The sequence below is a fragment of the Ciconia boyciana genome, chromosome 11 (assembly GCF_034638445.1).
Source record: "Ciconia boyciana chromosome 11, ASM3463844v1, whole genome shotgun sequence".
Taxonomy (NCBI): Eukaryota; Metazoa; Chordata; class Aves; order Ciconiiformes; family Ciconiidae; genus Ciconia; species Ciconia boyciana.
In genome coordinates, this window is record NC_132944.1 from 18,905,440 (window position 1) to 18,928,085 (window position 22,646).

Genomic DNA, 22,646 nt, shown 5'->3' on the forward strand with positions numbered 1-22,646 from the left:
ACTGTTTCCAGGATCCTTCTCTTGCTGGAGAAATTCCCTGGCCAGGGCCGCTGCGGGCTGGTTGCTGCTGCCACTGATGGAAGCATGTGCCAGGCTTGGGGCAGCTCTTCCTTCAGCCGCCTGCCCCACTTGCATCTGTCCTGGTCACCTGCAGAGGGGCATAATGTTACCGTCCGATGCCAGATTTTACTACTACTTCTTACTCCTGGCAAGATGCAGTCACACTGCACACAGAAGTGATTTTCACATGCAAATAGGAGGGTTTGGGGAATAGCAGGCATTTTCCACCCATTTACTGCAAGACACCCTCCCCATCTGAGCCCTCACTGTGACAAACGAAGCCCTCTTGACTCCTGGAGTATCCGTCCCCACGCCCAGCGGGGCTGGGGACAGAGTCCTGTCCCTTGCTTTTTCCCATGGGGAGCAGGCAAAAGTCTCTATCATCTGGGCAATCATTAACTCCCTCTTGTGAGCCGAGGAGGTGCGAGAAGCCGTCCTGCTCTGCAAACACACTAATGGCTCGAGTGGAGATTAGCAGGAGTGTGTTTCCAGCCGCTCCATGCCACGGAGGTGACGGGGTATTGGGGACCAGGCAGAGCTCTGACCAGCCTACACGTCCCCTGCCCTTGGCTTTGCCACCACCAAGGTCACCACCACGGTGCAACCAGCACAACTTCTTAGATTGTAGTGGGATTGCATGAAGTTTGTGCTGGGGGCCAGGGCACACGGAACAGGAGGGAGGGCTGGGCTGCCCAGCCTGTCCCCGCCATCACAGGCAGCACCTCAGCCAACATCTAGCATTAACCCAGCAGAGGAAATGTTTAACCAGCCTCCAAGACCTCCCTGCAGCGGGAGGTGAAACACTGTCTGCCTTCAAGTCCCAGCCCCAGGTGACTTCAGCGGGGCCAGAATTTTGTCTGCAGATCAGGAGCCCGAGCACGACTGGCAGTGATGCTGCACTCCCAACCCCGTGCTGAGAGTGGAGACTTAATAAAGATACAGGCAGGCAGGGCCAGGCAGAGCTGTCTGCTCTGTAATTCACAGCTTGCATCGAGGCTCCTCGGCGCTGCGGCCAGGCGGACAGCAAGCCCGTCTCAGCGGCGGCGTTATCTCACTGTCATTGCATTCATGTCGGGCTGGCTGCATTACACAACCACGGAAAACCCAGTATTTGTGTTGGGTACTGACTTGACATGTCTGGGGTTTTTTAATACACAGGAGACGTGCCCACACAAGAAAGCTCCTGGTGCCGAAGCAACTGGCTAGAGAAATGACAGCCAGCAGCCAACATCACTAGCAAAGTGACTCAGAAGCTAAAAGTCAATCTAATGTTCAGCCCCAGTAACGAGGACCCGGCTGTGAGCTCCCCCAGAGCCGTCTTCCTCTTCCCAGCATTAATTAATTAACCATACAGCCACCCCTCAGCGACACTCTGGGTGCACATTCAGCACAGCATTATTTTCTCTTTACGTGCATGTAGAAGGAAAAAAACCCACATCACTTCCTCAGCAGGGCAGAGTCCAAGTCCCAAGAAATGAGTCCTCTGTGGCCACGCATGCCAGAGAGAGCTGTGCCGGAGCCATGCCGGAGCCGTGCCGGAGTCGTGCCAGAACCGTGCCAGGGCCGTGCCAGAGCCGTGCCAGAGCCGCCCAGCTCTTCTGCCAGCTCCTGGCACAGGGACTCCCCTGAGCTCGCTCCTCCGGGGGTGACACCTCCGAACAAACCCGCGGGACTGCCTGTAAAACCCCCCAGCATTCACAGCAGCACGGGGCCGCGCGGGGCACAGGAGCCGCAATGAGCGATGCTGGGCTGAGCTCCCCATGTCACCTTCTCCTGGGACACAAAGGCGCTTCATAAGAAACACGGGGGCAGTCGGTGAATGACGCAACTCCTTGTCTGCAGGAGCCACTCCAGATAAATACCACCCAGCAATCAACCGCCTTCACACAGTAACCTTCAGGGAGCTACAGGGGGAATACAAAGACTTTTTGTTAATCCCAAAGACTCAGGAGCACAGGGTGAGATTGCTTACTAATTTAGATAGCAAAGAGAATTATTGTGCAAGGAGCTCCTAGAAAAACAGCTTTGCCGTGAAAAGTTCTTTGGTTCAGGACGGGAGGTCCTCAGCACCCCACAAACGCACTTCCCTGCAGAGAGGAGCCCAGATGTGCAGCTGATCAGGCACTAGGGCATATCAGACAGAATATGTCCAGAAAATTTAGCTTGCCTTTTTTCCAAATTTTTTTACTCAGTCAAAAGCAGGTGTTGATGGATCACAGCCCTTTTCCACTCCCGCGTCTACCAGCTGTAACCACACTTACTCAGAAGCTCAAAGCAGGTTTAAATCGATGCTCTTTTCCCCCTTTGACACATCTCCAGTGAACTCACAGACCCGAAGCTCAACACCAGGTGTTGAGCTTTAGCCTGTTCAAAGGCGACCCAAGGGCACTAGTGCATCCATCTCTTTTTCAGTTTGAAATTGAGCTAATTTTGGAATGTGCCATGAGCAGCCAGGCTACGGGGCAATGGGCGATGTGAGGGGAATCTGCACGGCCACGAAAAGCTCATGGGGCACGTGTGGTCTGCGAGGCAGTTTGCAATTTGCGCAGACAAACTGCACAGCCTCCGCACTTAAAGCCCTCTCCTCCGCCACAGCCTTGGTCTAGAGGCAAAAGCTGTGTGGGATCTTCAAAACCCTGCCCGTGTTTAACCCACGGCTGGTCAGGACGGGCTGACCGTGCTCACGCAAGCACACGTACGCACACACCACACACAGGGGAATGTGGACTGGCCTGCCTCTCGTCTCCTGCATCAGATGCTCCATGTCAACTAAGTTTAACAGCTCCTGGTCAGGAGGTTAAAAAAATAATAATTTTTTTAAGTCTCTAGTAGCAAATGACTGGCAACTCGTCCTACGTTTCATCTCCTGTAACAGAGCAATACCTGTACAGTCCTTTCCCATTTCTCTCTTGTCTTTTCTTCCAGAAAGAATATTCCCTTCAGCCCAAGCGTCCGAGTGGAAGCGGGAAGCCCAGGAGCAGCAGCTCGGGTGAGTGCCAGCAGCCCGCGCTGCCCCACAGAGAGCTTTGCGAGGAGAGCTGGGAGAGGCCAGGGCTTCTGTTCACATCCGGCACTGCTGAGCCCTTGGCTGGAAAACACGGCTGGGATGGGGGAAAAAATGTTGAGACGTGGAGAGGAGTGAAATGTGGAGAGGTGAAAATAAGTGAATAAGCAACCCCGTGCCCACGGCAGCCTGGCCTCTTTCTCCAGTCCTTCACGGGGCCAGGAGCATCAGGCCAGGAGGTGGCCGTGCCGGTGTGTGCACCCATGGGTGCAGGGGTGCAGGAATGCGGCTCATACCTGCACCTCAGCAGTGCCCCCGGGCTTCCCTTATCCCCTTCCTATGGGTGGAAATGGTTTCACCCCATCCCTGCCCACCTCCTGGGACCGAAACACTGGCTATCTGCAGGCTGGCATGGGGCGACCCGGGCAGAGCCAGACCACAGCACCCATCTAAGAGCCAAAGGAGCTGCTGGGGTGGTTTAACTCCTTCTCCTCCCTCAGCTTTGCAGCCTCTGGTTTCCCAGGCCGTGGCAATTCAGGGACAGCTGACACGGTACCTCCAGCTACAGCAAGGATGGGGACGAGGGGCCCGATCCAGGCAGGGGCTGCATCTCAGCAGGATGAGACTCAGGGCAGCGGGAGCCCAGGGCAGGGATGCAGCAGCATCGCACAGCCCTGGTGCCACCAGGATGCCCATGGCCCCCGTGCAGGGGCTGCTTCTCCCTCCCGCAGCCCTTACCCACAGGGTGCAGCAGCTGCTCCCCCTGGACCGCGCAGCAGTTAGTAGATTACGGGGTGTTGCAACACGCCGGGAAATAATCACGATAACTCGAGCGGTTGCCCTGGTGCCGGGCTTGGCTGTTGCAGTGGTTGCTAAAGAGAGTGGGCGTGTGGCTTCCTCTGGGGTGATCTGATTTCTCCGGGAGCGTGGTTAAGGCACGCTTAGGAGAAATCGTCCTCCGTGGAGCAGGGAAGCGACCTTTCCACCGGCAGCAGTGGCCGTGCTGAGCAGGCTTTGGGGGGAAAAGCTGTTAGCTGGTTCCTCCATCCTGGGAAAACATCATCCAGCAACAAAGAGCAAAGGCAGCAAGTTTTCAGGGTGGCAGAGGAACCTTTGGGACCAGCATCAAGCAGCGGGCAAGGCCACCACTGTTGCCAGCTGAGCTCCAGCCCTTGGTAGGGTCCCTGTGGAGTGGCGAGAGCGGCGGGGAGGGAGCACCGGTGCAGCAGCCACCTCCACGTGACCCTCTGTCCCTGCTCCCGCTGGAGAGACCTGGCAGGAGCTGGGCAGCTTCGTCGGACCCAGCCAAAAAGTCACGCAGGTGCGAGCACAGCCGGGCAGAAGCGGCAGCCTCAGCCCCCGCAGCTCCATGTCGTGGGGCGCGAGGCAGCACCTGCCCCCCGGGCTCCCCAGGGCCACGCTGCAGAAATCAGGTAAGTCCAGGGCCATCTGAGCCGCCCCGGGGGGTCCCCACGTCCCTGCCAGCTCCTCTCTGCGGGGACGGGCTGCTGAGCCTCTGTGGGGTTAGTCTGCACTGCATACGTATTTATGCACAGGTGACTTTGGACCCTGTTTTAAATTTTATTTGAGATATCATGTTACTTTAATAGCTCAGTAGCTGGTTGGGAAGCTGCCCTTCTGTTTCCGCCTTTCAAAACGGACCTGTATCCCACAAGAAATTCCCCAAGCAAACCCATGCTGCAATTCAAACCTTCTTGGCGAGGCACTGGGCTGGACAGGGGGCACTTGCTAATACAATCCCTGCAAATCAACTTGGGAGGATTTTCCCTGTATTCAACAAAATACCTTTGAGCTACCTTAAAACATTCATTAATGATTGATGCGTGTCTCTATCATAGGCAGGCAAATGCATAGAGCAAATATTTGGTGAGATATTAAAAGTAAGTTTGCGATTATCGAGAAAGACTGCTAAGCATCTGTCGCTGCTTAACAAAACTAAACAAGCCGCTCCACATGCCACTTGCAAAAGGCACGGGGCTGACGTCCCTTGGTGATTGCTAACAGAGTGGGATCCCAGCCTTGTTATCTTCGCTTATCACAGTCCAAGGTAATTAAATGAAATTATTAACCAGCACACCCAATCCTGGCTGCCTGCAGGCAGAGGGGAGCTTGCTGCTGCCTGACTGTACAAGCATTTCCATCATTAGCCAACACAAAACAGGGTACCAGTAACTTCTACACACCAGACAGCTCAGCTAGCCCCAAACCTGCCGGGATTTCTCTCTTCCAAATATGTGCGCATGAGTGCAAAGCTCAGCGGGTGACTGTGGTGACATCTGGGGTCCGTTACATTTGGGGGTGATTGCAGCTGGCGGCGTGTGAGCAGCCTGGGCTGCGCCCAGTGCCTGCTCTGTGCCCCCTTATGCGGGTGCAGCGCTGGTATAAATGGGGGACCCCAACCCCACGGGCTGCAGTGCTGGCACAGCGCTCGGCAAGGGTGGGCAGGACTGGGGGCACTGGCTGAACTGGGGAAGCTGGCTATGCTGGTGGGAGAACACTGGCTGTACTGGTGGGGAGCAGTGGCTGTACTAGAGGAGAGCACTGGCTGTACCTGTGAGGAGCAATGGCTACACTGGTGAGGAGCTCAGGCTGTACTGGTGGGCAGTCCCATGCCCAGCATGTGCTCAGCAGAGAGGCAGAGGCAGGAACAGTGATGTGTGGCAGCAGGGCCAGGAGCCACAGGGCCATGTCCCCCTGCCCCGTTTACATTTCCATTAGTTTTCTTTCCCTTTCCAACCCAGCAACCTAGTGGGGTTTATTCCTGAACATCAGGGCTGAGCGAAGGCAAGAGGACCCCGGGGCGTGCACGCCTGCTGCTCCGAGGCAGCCACCCGATAGCTGGGAAGCGCTTCCCATGGCAGCCACATCAAGTTACATTCACCCTATTGCATTATAAATACCAGAATTAGCCTTGCTTAATTATTTAAAACTATAGATTAAAAGCAGACAAAGGCTTTTTGCCTCCTTTCCGGAGCACGCGTATCATTTATCAGTGATATGGTCGCCTGGTGACAAGCAAGGGGGAGCGTGCCAGGTCCTTTGGTATGAGATGTTCCTGAGCCGCCGGCACGGCAGGAACTAGAGGAGAGGAAAATCACAGTGAGGATGGGAGCTGGTACCGTCTCGCCCAGGGAGGGTAATGATTAGCATCTGCCAATCTTTGGGCTCACCATATTATTATTGTTGTTGTTGTTATTATTATTATTATCATCATCCTCATCATCATCATCATCAACATCATTATTATTAACATCGTCATCATCCATCTCCAGGGCAGTAAGTCACAACAGTCATTAAGATAATGTGAAGAAATGACAGGTTTTTTGTTCCGGGCTCAGCAGCGTAACAGCCACACGTGGATTAGTTGGGGTGTTAAGGTGCATTTTGTGGGCTCAGCTGCAGAGATTTGCTTGCCAATGGGCTTCCAGTCACTGAGACCCCAAAGCCTCGCCTCCGCATGGGACAGCACCCTCACCTCACCCACTAAAGCCCGCACCTGGGTGCCTCGCTCTGCCCTGAACCTACCAACCACGCAGAAAGTGGCTTTCGAAAGCAAGTGCCTGGCTTCGCTCGTCCTCCTGGCAGCTGATCCTTCCCAACACAGTCACACTCCCGAAAACTGCTCTCACCACGCAAAGCTTTGGGGCTCATGGAGACCGACACGCAATTCCTTCCTTGCCCCATGATGCCAACCCCAGCTATTCTGTGTTTCTAATTTTTTTTTTTCCTAATAAATTCCTAATAAATAATTCCTAATTAATGTTAGGAAAATCATGCAAATTAGCAAATGCCATGAATTCAAGAATCCAAAACAAAAGACAAACTTTCAGCTTAATTCTTTGGAGGACCTAGCATACAGCATGACCTTTTCTGCCATTACACTCTCATGGGAAAGCTGTAGGGCCAAACTCCAGCTCCACTTCAGACAGTGGAAATGCATTGACTGAAAGTTCATGCTCTAAAATGAAAAAAAAAAAGTTAACTTCTGGTTAACAGGTAGAAGTGTGCATGTATTAGTGCTTAAAAGGAACAGAGGCTAGTTTAAAGATCCCATGCACCTCTACCTGCGTGTGCAAACCCTCGCAGGGTGTGCAGACGGGCTCGCCCCTCTCAGCCTTCCCGAGGAGGAGGGGTGTGAGGGATGGTACCCTCAGCCTGGGGAAAGGACGGCTCTGGCCGTAGCCCAGAAGAGGGAAGGTTCCCCCCATGACTGCAGTTAAATGTGTCAGAAACTCACGTTATTTCCCAGGCTCAGATTACTTGTGTAAATAGCTTTAAACGAGCTCTGCTGACCCGTATTGAGTGTGTTGGTTTTGCAGCTCCTCACTTGCGGGATGTGTATGACGAGCTTCTTTCAGCAGCCCTTCGTTAATCTGTCGGTTCTTTAAAAAAGACGCATTCATGAATAAATCCCAGGCATCCAGAAAACCAGAGATTCTTCTCTGTAGCCACAGGTTTAAGTGATCATTTCTGCCCAGGAAATGGTCCCTTGGGTCAGTGGTTTTACAAACCCAGATCCAGGGCTCTGACCCTGGGCATCCTGAGGTTTTTGCCCAGTCTCATCCCTTCTACCAAGTAATAGGGTTTCACAGATTTACAAATTGCAATATCCTCTGATCTTGGATCCCATTCCCAGAATAATGCCTTCTGCCTGTTTTTACATGGATGGCATTCACAGAGGCCCATTCTCTGCCCAGACACGGATGCCCATACAATATTTTTAACGAGTGGTCATCATCTGCCCCGATTGACAAACCTCTCCTGAGATGCTCTAGTTGGAAAATCAGTTCTCAGATGACGCAGACAGCAGAAATAAAAGGCTGCGAACTACGTTTGCTTTCTAGATTTCAGCTAAAGCTAAGCACTGACCTGTGCTGCAGAAGCCAGCATCGACAGCTTTGCGAGTTAAGGATGCTGAGAACCAACAGGGCAGCACTGCATGGGGCCGGGCATGCTGCCGAGCAGGGCTGCCTACGGCGCTGAAGGGAGAGACACTTGGTTTGCAGGTGGTGTGGAAAAGGGCCGAGGGACGCACAGGGGAAGGGCGAGCAGGTCGCAGAGGGGCTGGATGTCGAGGAGAGCTTGGCAAAACAAAAGTGAAGGGGGAGGAGGCATTTCACATGAAAACCTGCAAAAAGCAGCCGAACACTGGTGTCCTGCTGCACCCTCCATTCTCCTATACAGTCGCAAGTCGAGAGGTGCTGGGTAGGAGCCCAGGCCTCCACCCTACAGCTTTCTAAACCCAACAGCTATGGATTAATTTTCTTTCCAATCTGTTTTGGTTTTCCCCTTGGGAAGAACGCCTGGAGCCACGCAGGCAGCCGTAAGCAGAGCTGCAGCCCTCGGGTTACCTGCCCTTTCCAGGGCCGTTAATCCCCTTAACATTCCTGGGGATTAATTCCATCCCGACAGGACGGTGAAGCAGCAGCAGCGGCAGCACAGGGAGCAGCACACAGCATGTGGTCCCTACGCAGAGGGGCTCACAGGGCAACCCACCACGGACAGACAAGTCGCTTAATCCTAAATAAATGCTCTGTGAAGGGCATCTCCTCCGAGTGAGGGAAAACCAAAAAGCAGCAGCAGCAAAGGGAAGCGTAGCTCAGCTCCGGCCACGGCCGAGCCCCCGTGTCCGATGCCTGTCCCTGGGCATGAGCCAATCCCCCCCTCCTCCTCCTCTCCAGGAGCAGGCTAAAACCTTTCTCCTTGCCCTGGACTGCACAAAAACCACTCAGCACCCCAAGCAGCACACCGCGTTTTACGCTCCTAGTAGGGTATATTTAATGTATTATTTGCAACGTTCAGGTTTTCAAAGGCATTTAATGTTGCACCAAAACTGCCTGATATCCTGTTCCCCAAAAGGTTAGGGCTGAGCATAATCAGAAGTGGAAACAATTTGCCCCAGGATTGCAGACTGATGATTTTATCGCAAGTCTCCCAGGAATTGGGGGATATAAATCATTTTGCATGCATCATAAAGCATTTCCAGACAGTCTGAGCAGGAATTTGGGCTTTGCTTTAGGTCAGAACAGACCAAGATATTAAAATGTCATTTTTCTCCTCCAGCCAGTCCCACACCCTGGGGCAGGAGGTGGTTGGTCTCGGAGCGATCTCAAAGATGCTGAATATTCCCTGTGGGGTCTCCTAGAAAACTAATCAAGACTGGGAGCTCGTTCACAGCTACAGTTGGGAGAGGAGATAACACCATGCGTGAAGTCCAAGAACCTGCCAGTGACCCTGGCCTCCTCATCCAGGCAGTCTTGCTTTTTACTTACAGAAAAGTCACTTGGAAACGTACCTTTCCTAGAAAGCCTCAGGCTTCTAGAAATGAGGAAAGGGAAAATATTTAAAAGCAAGCAAAAGACTGAGTACGTTGAAGCAAACACAGCTACTTTTTATCAGCAACACTCCAAACCAGATCTATTTAAAAGGTCACAGTGTCTTTCTGAGTACAGCAGAGGGTATTAAAATGCACATGTATTTTTTTGTTTATATCTTGCCAAGAACAATATAAAAATGTCTAACGCCTTTTGCTGATTTATGATGGTGGCCAAGGAGGTGCCAGAGCAGAGCCTTGTTCATTGATCTACGGCTGAATCATGCGAAAACAGACATCCTGCTGTAAATCCACTGCAGAGACCTGGCTTGATTTATACCTCCAGCACTATGAATAATGACAAAAAGCAGCCTGATAGCAGTCTGTCTCCCCTTACACGAACATGAATTACATCAGGTCTTGAAGATGATAGATCTACTCCACAAGAAACATTTTGCATTGGGTCCCTATCTGCCAACCTGCAGGAGAAAGGATGTCCCGTCCTTACTCCCAGCATAACCCCAAGCTGTGTTTCAGGTGCACCAATATTTTTATATTCTCATTTTTCTTTCTCTGCTCAATGCAAATGAAGACATTCCTTGAATTGTTCCAGACTACGGTCTTCTGAAGGTTTAAAGTTATTCTTGTAGTGAGGTTCAAGGCTCCTTCCAGTCCCGGTCAGGGACAAGGTCAGGGCTTTGACTTTGTCCCCGGGGCAGCAGTACGGACACCCACTGGAAGCCAAACCCTCGAGGCTGGTGTCTGCACACCCCTAGGCACATCTATCCCAGTGAAAACCAAGCTCAGAGCTGCCTGCCGTGTCCTGGCCCCCACAGTATTGTTCAGGCAAATTGCACTCACTGGGAGGACTTTTGCATGCTGATTTAACAGCCGCCTGGCCAGAAATGCTTCCAGTCAGTTTCAATTCCTCCCACTCCTTCCTTCCCAGTATTTTCTTCATTTCTACTAGTTTCAGGGAAAAGTTCCCCATCTGCCTTCAGTAAACAGGTTGATAAATTGCTGCTTCTTTGCAAGCCTCAGCCATGCAATGTTAGATTGCTGCAGTCTCGAAATAACCATATCAGCCAATTCAAAACCTCCAGGCTTGCTGCGGTTCTCCCCCAAAATGCTGCACAAGCAGAGGGTCCCCCAAGGCAGGGGGGGAGGCCCTTCCCTGATCACCCTGGGTGTCTGGCGGGGTGGAAACACCACAAGACCAACCTGAAGGGCTGGATGACACCATGAATAATGTTGTATGCTGCTGGACGTTAGCCCTGTGGGGATGTGGGGACAACCTGCCCCAAGCGAATCTCCCAGGATCTGCGTCTTGGAGGTGGGGAAGAAGAGACTCCCACTCCTGAGTTGCAAAAGGAAACCCATACATCACAGAGGCAGGGGGAAAGCAGTGCTTTATAAGTAACAGTGCTGCACCAGCACCCCAAGAGCTAGTACAGCTTAGTGGCAGGGCCCAAGAGCTACTTGGTATAGAAAAAAACCACCAAAGTCACTAGTTACAGCCATTTACAGCATCCAGGTTGGTCCTTCAGGCTTGGTTGGCCACATAATCCTTCCACGCTCGCTGCTCGCTGCATTATCCCCTAGCAGAGCACAATCAGTGGATTTAAGATGGACAAATCCAAGATCAATACACCCCAGCCCTTCTCCTGCCATGCGACAGGATTTGGTACCCAGCACACAAGCAAGTGCAGGCATCTCTGTCACTGGAGGCAGCTCTGGTCTAAACAACGGCACAGGAACAGTGGGAAAAGGGCAACAGGACAACACAGTGACATTGAGGCTAGTCTGTTAGTACAGCTGTCCAAAAACAGTGTTTCCATTAAAAACGCCTGGCATTTTATTTAAGTTACTCCACAGAGAGACTTTTTTGTTTGAAGAATGAAGACATTGCTTTGCCATTTGAAATGGGAGCTCATCCATTTCATTCATGCCAAAACAAACCTTTGCTTTTGTACCTTCCTTCCCTGCCTCTTGTCTGCCTCTTCTACTGTGAAAAGCAACCAAAAAAGGGAAGAAGTAGAAGAAGAAAAAAACCAAAGCAATTCCACCCCAGTGAAAACCTGACATGTTTTCTCATTGTTCAAAACCTGGCTTTCATCTAACAAAAATTAGCCATGAATTTGTGCTGCCTTAACCCTTGGCTGTTCTTCAGTCCCTGCATCTCTCTGGAAGGCAACGTTGAGCCCCCAGTTTCAGCCTGTGGAGTCCAGCCCCGCAGGGGTTTGAGTCAGCCTGGCACTTGCCATCAAACATCAAACCACGCCACCTTCCCTTCTGCCAGCAGTGATGAATGATCCTAGAGGGAAATAATTTGATACAAGAAATCACTGGTTCCAGCTTCCAAGCGCCCTTTAAATATGTACCGAACTATTCACCCCAATTACACTCATGTAATGGGCTCTGATTTGTTTTTCTTTGTTCCCAAAGCAGTAGGGCACTGGCCACATTAACATTCAATGAGAAGTTGTTTGATATTGAATCATTTCTTCAGCAGTATTATTCCTTACACAATTCTGTTTGATTGCAATCCACTTTACATTTGGTAAGTACTTACTGACTATGAAAGAATGACCTAGGCTGCTTTCTCTTGCCTTTTTTTATTGATTTCTCTTTTAAAAGGGTTTTATTCCTTTTATACATGAGATTGCAATAAGAGAGAGAGGCAACATTACTGAACAACTGTTTTCCTTGCTGTTCCACCAACCCATATAACTGCACACTAGGCCCCCCAAAATACTGTAATAATGAGACACTTACAGACATGGAGCTGCCTACACCCTTTTCCTGGGACTTTTTGTTCTTACTGGTAAACTTCCAAATTGTTCAAGTGAATAATCAGGAATAAATTGCTCTTTCTGGGCCCCTGATTAGACCGTACACGGAATAATTGTAGGCAGCCCCACTGTGCTCCACATTTAAAGACATAGCCCACTGCGTGCAGTTTGCCTCATAACTTGTGCTTTGCACTCACTTTGTATAGGGTTTTTTGTAAAGGAGAAATGTAGAGCACTTGGAAAATACCAACAGTGAATATGCCCTGTGGTTTGCCTGAAAGCCAAGCTGCCATCACTTCCAAAACAGTGGGCTCTTGTTCTTACATCCAGAACATACAAATTATTACAGCACGATCACATACTGCATGGGCAAATTATACTTTTCTTAGCATTGGGCTCGATCCTGATTATTAGGCCAGTAGGATATCAGCAAAATCTTTCCTTGACAAGAGGTTTCAGGTACCGCAGCACTTCCTCAGGCCTGTGTTTTGGAAGCCCCTCAAATCCCACAGCATCCCCTTGTGCTAAGGGACCGACAGCCTTGGCCAGGACAACCAAAGCAGCAGCTCAGCACAGTCCATATCCATGGCTGTTTCCAGTTTTAGTTAGACCTATCTTGCATTAATTAATCCTTGGCACTAAATGCTGCAACCACTGAAGCGAGCGGCTGGCAAGTAATTTAAGTGATCTAATTAATATGTGTCTCGTCAACAACGCAAAGGGAATATATTTTAAAACCTCTAAAAAACCTGCACTAGCACATGGAGACACATGCATGCAGACACCGACATGGGTGTCGAGCAGCCGGAGCAGGCACCATCTCTTCTCCTCTGTCTTGCCCCGGAGAGGAGAGCTCCAGCAGGTTCCCACACCACAGCGGGGTGAGACTTCTCATGCAAACACCTCTCTTTTCTTCCAGCATCGATGTACACTGAAATACAGCGGGAGCGACCAGGCGGTGGGAATATCCTGACTCACCCAGACTACATAGATGGAAACCCAGACCTCATCAAACCTAAAAAGCTGCTAAATCCTGTAAAAGCCTCGAAGAGCCACCAAGAGCTGCACAGAGAGCTGCTGATGAACCACAAAAGGTAAGAGGAGGTTGCAGCCTGCCGTTGGAGTGGTCCGAGAGGTGCTGAGCCGTCGGAGCTCAGCAGCCGAGGCACAAGTGCCAGCGACAGCCTGTGAGTTGGAAGGGGACAATAAATCCCTTCACCTGCAAACAAGCACCATGTAAAACTTGCTATAGTCCTTTCCTCTTTTCTCTGACCAATTGTTTCTTTTAAAACAAAAGCAGAACGAAAAGCCCCCTGCTCTGCCATCCTGAAGCATCGGCTAGCGCTTTTTGGAGCTGCTCGCTATGTCCACCCACCTCAAGCCACAAGCGGGGGAAGATGCGAGGCATCCCTACAGCCCCCTTCTCGCTGTCCCACGCATGTTTTCTCCCTGGTCCTGGTTTTTCTATCTCCATCACTGACTTGCCAAGGCCCCAGCAATGTGCAGCCTTCCTGTGTGCTTGAAGGTCGATCCAGAGGCAGTGAGAGCTGCAGGCTGGATGGAGCCTTTGAAAGCTGGGAGAGCATCAGTGTGAGATCTTCTGTACAAGGAAAAGGCTAATCACTGTCTCCCCCAAAATCAAACGAATAAAGATAGGCTAGAATTCACATTCCTGATTTCCTACCCTATCACCCCAGTTTAACTCTTTGGGGGTACAGATACAACATCAGGATAATGACACCAGGGACTGAGAACCTATAATCACATCATTCCTTTGCAGCAACTGTCTGAACATCAGTGCAATAAAAGCATATTCATTGCAGAGCCTTTTTAGCACAGCAAGAAATCTGCTGGCTTTATATTGACATTTTCTGAATACCCTGAAATATTCTGACATGATAGCACTTTGACCATCTAATTAAAAGGACCACAGCCTCTGTTCAAAAGGACTACAATCATTACGAGAACCAGACACATATATTAATTCGGCAAACAATCAAGCCTGCCAGCAGGGTGCATTAATCAATACTGGCACTGGCTGGGCTTGGGTTTGATTTGATTTTCACAGAATCAGAAGAATTACAGGGACCATGCCCAGGCCATTCTCCAGCATCAAGGCAGAGGTAACTATACCAGCCAGGTATTTTTAAAACTCTGTGGTTTGAGACTGACCATACCCTGCCTAGTGATACTGCTCAGTTTAAAGGCTCACCCACAAGCATTGGCTTTGATCTCGCAGAATGTTATTCCAGGCTAACCACGATGGACCAAAGCATCAAGAAACTCCCACAACGGAGGTAGCAGAGATGAACAGTGGCAGACAGGGTACAGACCCCATGGCACCAGGCTGAGCCGAACTTCAAACCAGCAAATACAAAGTGCATCATCGCTTTTGTACTCAAGTCCTGTGCCTGCCACCATGATCTATCCCCATGTGCCATCAGATGCTGGCAGGAGGCAGCCCCATTGCAGCCATCCTGCATCTCCTGACCCCTCTCATTTTAGTCCTGTACATCTCAGGCATCAATTTAAACCTGCTTCGGCTCTGGCCTCCCAAATATTTTTCAGCAAATATGTGAAACAAACCCTACTGCAAACAATAACCCATCGTTGCTGGTTTCTTGTCACTCTCAAATCCACCAGTTTTGCTTCCTGCTACATGTTACTACAGGGTGAGAGAGGGGAGAAGGGAAGAGAGAAGGATCTACGGCTTGCTCCTGTTTCTGCTTTGCTGTTGGTTTTTCCCCTTAAGCAGCAGGGAAAAGCAACTCAAATCAGCAGCTTGTGCAACAAAACCCTTATCTTAGTCAACACCTCTGGGTACTAACAACACAGGCTGATTAAATCAAAGAGTCGTAGCTAATCCACAGGCAACATAGCAAGTTGTGTCTCCAGCAAGCCAAGGCAGGTTTTCTCTCTCTCAAGCCTTGGGAAAAGCATCTCTACAACATCTGAGTTCTTCCTGACTTGAAAAAAACATCATGAAAGCTCTGGGGCCAATGCTACAGCTATCTTGGCTGATGCTTGGCTGATGCCATGAACTTTGTCCCACCATAAAGCAAAAAACAGAAATGACAACACGAAGCATCGTTAAACGTGGCACTGGAAGGATGCAAGCACTGGTCCCCAGCCATGCTGTGATAGCACAGAGGTTTGCTACATCTGGAGAGCGTTTCCCTTTCCTGCCTGCCAGTTCAATTTCTTACGATGTGAGATACCGCCTCAGTGTCCGCCACACTGCCAAGGAAGCTTGGTAGTCCACAGAGTTTGATGTCCCTGCTTTCAAATGACCTTAGCAGAAATCAACCAGCCTTCGGTCAACAGAAACCTCCCGATGCTGAGGATGAGCTTTGCATTAATAGCGCATGCCAACCTGCCATGCCCTGGGCAAGCCCTTAGCACAGACACAGGGATGTCCCCTCCTTGCCTCAAAACAGACCTTCACCCACAGGAACACCAAAGACTCCACATTTTACAATGGGACTTGTAAATACTCTCAGCCCATTGATTTAAATGAGTGTTAAACCCAGCCCACGAAAGTGGTCAGGCCCCACTCCTTCCGCATGTGTGACAGCTATGAGGTCTTCAACTCCTTCTCCTCAAAAATACTTCAGTCAACAACTTCTAGTTCTGTATTTTCTTGCAAGATTACTTACTTTCCAGCTGCTATTGCAGAAGATAGCCTGCGTAAATACAGCCTCGACCACTTCTTAATAATCTGTTTTTCAGCAACACAAAAGTCTGTGCAGTTGCAATAAAGTCTCCTGAAAGTCAGCTAATGTTCAACTTCCCAGCAGCTTCAGGTTTTTGCCTCTCTCTGACAAGGACTCAGCAGGGCAGAGTCACCGCTTTCAGTGATTTAACCAGGAAGCTGATGGATTTTACGAAGGCAGATTCCTTTTGGCATGGAGGAGATGAGTTGGTCAAACCACTATTCTGGAAGGGCAGGGACCATCCCACAGCCACGCAGGAGCACATCTGGACTTGTTCCGCATTCACCCATAGCCCTACACATCCATAACTATTCCCATGCCTCTAGGGGAGGCACAAGCTGGTGGGAAGGTGGCCAGGGTCAGCTGCAGGAGGTAAATCTTACTGCCTAAATTCAGGCATGGCAATATTCAAAGTGTTAGATTTCTGAAATTTGTTTGGAGAACTTATTTCATCTCTTTACCACGTATTTATGCCTTGCCTGCATGTCCTTGCCATGTCTCCTTTCCCGTGATCCCACCCCTCACAGAACAGGGCCTGGAGCAGCCCCGCTTCATCTGAGATGCTTTGGGCAGCTGAAGGCGAGCCAGGCACCTGCGCCATCGGCAAACGCTCTGACTTCCAGGAGAAAAGGACATTTCATTTTGGCCTCTTAACCCAACCTCTCCATGTCAACAGGGAGATAGCTAGCCCTCAGCTCTGAAGCAAAGCTGGGATGCAACAGTGAGAAAAGGAACGGCCAGGACAATTATTGCAGATCAATGACTACCCCTGCTGGTGGAAAAAACATCGTCATTATTTAAAATGCCCTCAATGCTGCTGAAGCCGTCACTCACATAATTAAACTAGTAACAGCAAGAGCCAACGGAAGGTCCCATTTCCATACCCGACCCAGAAAGCTGTAGCACCTCCGTGAAATGGGATTAGCAAAACTTCCAGCGCCACAAACCCCGGACACAGACAGCAAACGCCGTGCCAACCCGAGGCAGGCAGCCCAAGGCACCGTCCCGCAGTAAGGTGCACCTGGTAACACCCTCAAAGCCTTGTGGATGGATTTGTGGATCGGGACTGGTTTGTGGACCAGGTCTCCTATGTTTCCATTTAGCAGCGAGAAGAGTTTTGGGGTTGCCGGGCTGGCACCTACACCCCAGGGTGTAGGTGCTCCAGCCCTGATTTATCTGCTTTTTATCCACAGAGGCTTGGGCATGGAGAGCAAGCCAGAGCTGCAGCGGGTACTTGAGCACCGACGACGAAACCAGCTAATCAGACAGAAGAAGGAAGAGGAAGAGGCAAAGAAATTGCAGTCTCCTTTTGAAAAAGAGCTATTAAAGAGGCACCAGAGGCTGGATCAGGTAGAACTGAGTTTTCAGTCATCCCCAGGTTATCCTAACCACCCTACACAAGACACAGACCACAGGAGATGGGTGGGCTGAGGCTCAACCCAAGGTATAGCTTTGCTACCCCTCCATAAAACGGGAGCCACAATACATCCTTCACTGCTGCCCTATGCAGCTGCAGCACCCTCATCCTCACAGTGGGATTCACCTCGTTCACACCACCTCACTCAGGACCCCCACCACACACCACTGGCCCTGGCTCTCCTCCAGGTCCCACATGGTGTCTTTGGGGTGAGCCTTCCAGTTCAAAGCACCCCAAATAGCACGGGGGCTGTTGCAGCACCCACCACAGGGGTGCTCAGGACCCTGGGGTGCGGGGTGAGAGGCTGCAGAAGTGGTGGAAGGTGCAAACCCTGCTGCAATCTCACCCAAGCTGCCTTTGGGAGCAGTTCCTGGCATGTACTCTGGCCAAAAATATGCCTGGGGAGAGCAATATTCAGCATGGGTGCTTGTCAGCAGCACAGCCATGCCCTGGGGTGCTCTCTGTGCCTGCCCTCTTACCCAAACCAGCGCAAGCAGCAAGTCAGCTTGTTGCCACTGAAAAGAAAGTCATTCCCTGTCCTACTTGCCAGTATTTGCACTGCAAATGGATGAAACTAGTTTATTTAATTAATGACACAACAGCTCCCTTGCAATAATATCAGCCAAGCCAAGATCACTTGAAAATCAAAGCCCAGCACTCTCAGAAGAACTGGGAATATGAAACAAGGTGGTTTAGGGACAGATCCATAAAGACTTCGCATATAAAAGTGAGGGAGTACGACGACTTACCCACCCTTAGATGATAACCTAATGCTGAGAGCTTTTCTCAGGCTCACTGGCCTCCTTTGCTGGGAAGGATTGAAACGTCCTTCTCCCTCCTCCATGCCAGGTCTGAAGTGAAGCACTCCCCTGCTTCTCTGCTGGAGATGCTTCTCCTTGGAGAAAAAAAAAAAAACAAAACAAATTAATGTTTCAGTTGGGCAGAAGAAGAGACTTGGGGTGAACATGGCTCTGGTGTAATGGTTTGGAAAAAGAGCACCAACATGTGCGCTACACACTCACTCAGCTTTGGGCAATAATAAGTGGACAGCAATAATAAACACCCAGCAATAATGAAGTCCACCATTTTAATGTAGCTAATGTTCTTTTGTCCTTTAGCATGCACAGATAACGGTGACTCTTCTTTCTTACAGTTGGAGAAACAGCAGGAGAAGCAGGAAGACCATGCACCAGAATTCATTAAAGTCAAGGAAAACCTGAGAAGAACATCGACGGTGACTGGGGATGAGAAAGCAGCGTAGCTTCTGCCAAAACTCAGCGGGGATCCTACCAAGGCCGGCGCTAACACATACACGCTGACATCTCTGTACATGGTGGACATTCACAGCTGCATCGTTGGGGCTACTTACGGTTATTAACACTTGCTCCAGTAGAAGGCACAAAAAAAGTTTTCCCAGCCCAGGAAGGTATCACTGTGGAAAAGGTGCAGTAGTCACCGAAGAAGTACTCACACGAGGAGATGCAGAGAGAAATGATGTTATTTTCCCCCCAGATTGTGGGTGCACGCTAACCTCCAGCTAACTCTTGGTTAACCCTTGAGACACAGCGACCGTTTAAGCCAGGGAAGTCTGTGGAGGGATGGTTTGGGGGACCCCTGCTTCTTCCTGGAGGCAGGCTCTCCAGGCACGGGGTGACAGGAGGGTGGCTGCAGCTCTGGAGAACCTCCTGGAAACCTGGCGTGGTAACTAAAAGGGACAATCTGCATATTACTGAGAACAGCCCAGGTGACTGTAATGGCTTTCCCAAGGGTCACTGGTATTGCACCAGTGTGCAAGTCAAGCCTGGCTGAGGCTGTGTGTCCCAGCAGCACACCCGTACTATTAGAAAAATCAACTTCTGCATGCCCATACCAATGCAGCGCAGGCAGGTGCAACTGTTCTTCACGAGCACTTTTAAACTGCATTTCAAACCTGTTTGAAAATAGCTATTTAGGCAGTTCCATGCTCAGGCAGAAAATATATTGGACGCCCCAAGTGGGAGGCAAATGCTCTGTGCAGAAAGCAAAGGCTGGGTGTTTTCAGCGTGGGTGTTGATGGAAGCGTGCAGTGACCAGGCAGCAGATCCCTGTGGATGTAGCAGACAGACAAACTGCTTCTTGCCCCTGGACTACTGAGCTTCAGCCCCTTACCCAGCAGCTGGACACGTGCTACCATAGGGACCCACAAAAATGTCCTGTGGTCGAGAGGTGGTAATGTGGTAATGTCGTACTGGTGTCAGGCTGCTGCCCTGTTCATCCTGCACACAACTGACATCTGTAGGCACCAGGGGCTACGGGGCACGTAGATACTCATGCAAAACTATTTGTCAGTGCTTCTCATCCCCTTTTCCAGAGGTCAGCGCTGCCTCATTTCAGTTGCCACCTTGCAAAGCTAAAAAATCTTCTTGCTGCTGGTGTAGCAAAGCTGAGATAGATGGTGCATTTGCACTGTGTAGGGACAGAGCCTACCACATTGATGGGGCACCCGTGCCCTGAGCTGTCCACATCTAGAGCTAAAACTGCTCCTTCAGGAAGAGCTCAGCTTTTTGCTTCTCACATCAGCCCCGACATAAAGCTTAAACAGCATAACTCACCAACTGCCTTTGAACACTGGCTCTTGAATGGCAAGCCTCAATGGACCTAGTCACCTGGGAAGGTAATACCTGGTTAAACAATATCTACTATCCACAGCTTCAGTGGATCCATACGTAAATTAAGGGAACCTGGGCATTCATCACATATTTATTAAAAAGTTACTAATCCATTCCCTAGCCTCCCTGGTCCAGTGGGGTGTTTCATTTCAGAGAACTGTTGCTCGCCCTGGCATCTGAGCCACATCACATGTCAAGAGCAGTGATACACGTATAGGGCTTTTGCCACAGTCTTGGACTATAAAAACCCTTAACTCAGTTTCAGTTCTTGAGAGCCTCATCTCACGGCACTGTCTCTGCGGTAGTTTTTAGCCCCTTGCTTATCAGGCTTATTCTAAAGAAGTTTGGTTTTTTTTCAGAAATCCAGTCCATACGGTCACTATGGGTCAAAAAAGATGTGAAAAGATCTATTATGTCCTTTCCAACTGTGAAGCGTTTCATATAGGTTATGATTAAAACCATGAAGAAGCAGCATCAACCATTTTTTCAGGGGAAAAAAAAGTCAAATTTCTCCAAGAAAAAAAAGGTGTTGCTAAGGATGCTTGTACACAGCTGTAAAGAACGCTGTATGATACTCCATAGATAACATCGGTTTAAATAACAAGCCAGAATTACTGTGCTGGGGGTTTGTGAGTGTTTATGGCACAGATTAAGTAACCTTGATCAAAGAGCTCAAAAAAATTCAGCAAATTAATTTGTAATTTTGCCACAGATGGAAATGCACTCCAGGAGAGGCAATCTGTCACTCCGTATGCACCAGTGAAATCAGTGTTATCAGCTCACCCGGGCTGGGATGGGGGCATTTATGCAAGTCCTTGGGTGGAAGCCATCCGGTAAGGTCTGGGTATGCTGAGTGTTCAGATCAGCAATGAAAAGGTTGAAAATATTTTGCTGTGGTCTCCTTGAGTATGCAAATATTATCTGGGCGAAAAAAAAAATCAAGGTGCCTCCCTTTGATGTGGTGTCCACCAAGCACAGAGCGGGGCTGCACACGAATGCAGCTGGGGATTGCCAAGGTGTGTCTGGGTCATTTTCAGCAGGTGTCCAGAAGGGAAAGGGAGGGCCAGGTCATACTGTCCTAACTCAGACGGAGCTAACAGAGACACAAGAAACACTTCCAAAAAGCCCTGACCCGGCTGCCCACTGGGACCCCGTGGGCTGTGAGCCAGGACCCAGCTGCACGCCCACACACCAACCCACCAAACCGGCCACAAGCAGCCGGTGCTGGTAGCCCCCGCGGGGCCGGGACGAGCTGCAGCAGCCCCATGGCACGCAGCGGGGCACACGGCGCTTCGTCCCCGGCAAGAGCTGCAGGCCCCAGCCCTCCGTGACGGCACGTGGGAAATGATGCTTTTACTGTTCAAGCGCTGGCTTAAAAAATCACAGCGTTTTCCAACACAGCTCTTCTCATCCCTGCAAACTGGTAACCGCCTCCCCGGCTGGGCTCAGGCCCAGAGCCTGTACAACCTTCACCGATGCTCTTGTGCCTCATGGTGCGGCAGCATGGAGGTGGCACCCGAAAAAACCTCAGTGTAGGCATCACCAGGAAGATTTGGGGGTATCTTTGTGTCTCTCTTTCTTTTAAATGAATTCTTCCCTATGCCCCTAAAACACACTCCTGAATAAACGTGGTGTATCCAGAAGATACAGACTATCAGAGTATTGATGGAAGACAATTTTTTGCACTGTGTATGTTGCCTGTGTGGTATATAGTCTATATTCTGTGTTGGTGTTTATAAATTTATATAAAAATATGTCATGCAACTCTACTTAATTAACTTACACTGTTTAATGCGGACACTTCTGAAGAAATAAACTAAACGATGATTATATATTTTGCTCTTTTCCACAAGAAACTGAAAAAGCTCCGAGGATGCAAGCGGGCAACAGACAAATAAACTGAATGAACATAAAAATCAGTGAAGCCTGACAGCAACTCCTTTGTTAGTGCTGTGTTAACTTACTCATCAACGAGCTGTTTTCATCATCTGCACCCAATGCTGCATCCATTGCTTATCCCCGGACTTCATGTCAATTTACTGAAAGTTTAAGGGCAAGAAAATTGTGGAATCAGGCTTTGTGCGCTGAAACTTCCCATATGTTTGATTTCTAACTGGCTACAGATGCCCACCTGCCTGGCAGGGTAAGACCCCCAAAGCCAAGAAAACACATTGCCCTTGGAGTTAATTTAAAAACTCAGTTTTGAACTGAAAGGTAATCCTCACACTAGTGAGCTCACTTCATTATTTTTAAACATTTTGAAGTGTTTTAGCAGCAACCACAGACCACAGATTAAACAGATAAGAAAAAGAGAGGATGCTTCACACGTGCAGGTCACACACATCATGCTCCCCGAGAGCCAGGACTAAAACTGAATGCAGCAAAGCAAACGAAAAGGACTTCTCTGTCTCATTAGCGATATCCTTAACAGCAGAGACGCCAACTCCCCGCTCAGAACAAGGCAGAGATGGTGCTTGGATGCGTTTCTCTGACAGCAGGTATCCACTGGGGTTGCCAGACTGGGAGGTACACGGCGTTCCCAACCCTCCACCCCTGCGGCACTGGTGTGGGCAGTCAGCTCATCATTAGGGATGAGGGCTCATTGACTAAACCCGTTCTTCGGGTCAGGTTTCCAAAACATCTTCCCACCTTGTTGCCGCTTAATAGTTCACTTCTTA

At 50.0% G+C, this 22,646-nt stretch overlaps 1 protein-coding gene across 2 annotated transcripts; it reads left to right on the forward strand.

Annotated features, from left to right (window-relative positions):
- Nucleotides 1–3,007: 3,007 nt before the first annotated feature.
- Nucleotides 3,008–21,800, forward strand: FAM107A (family with sequence similarity 107 member A). 2 transcript variants are annotated; one of them, XM_072875647.1, is made up of 4 exons: nt 3,008–3,049; nt 13,110–13,284; nt 17,097–17,253; nt 18,474–21,800. In XM_072875647.1, exons 2-4 carry the CDS (start codon nt 13,115–13,117, stop codon nt 18,579–18,581), a joined length of 435 nt encoding a protein of 144 aa, XP_072731748.1. In that variant the 5' UTR covers nt 3,008–3,049; nt 13,110–13,114; the 3' UTR covers nt 18,582–21,800. The 2 variants fall into 2 exon arrangements, with proteins under 2 accessions (XP_072731748.1, XP_072731747.1); XM_072875646.1 differs by lacking the exon at nt 3,008–3,049 and adding an exon at nt 3,919–4,497.
- Nucleotides 21,801–22,646: the final 846 nt, after the last annotated feature.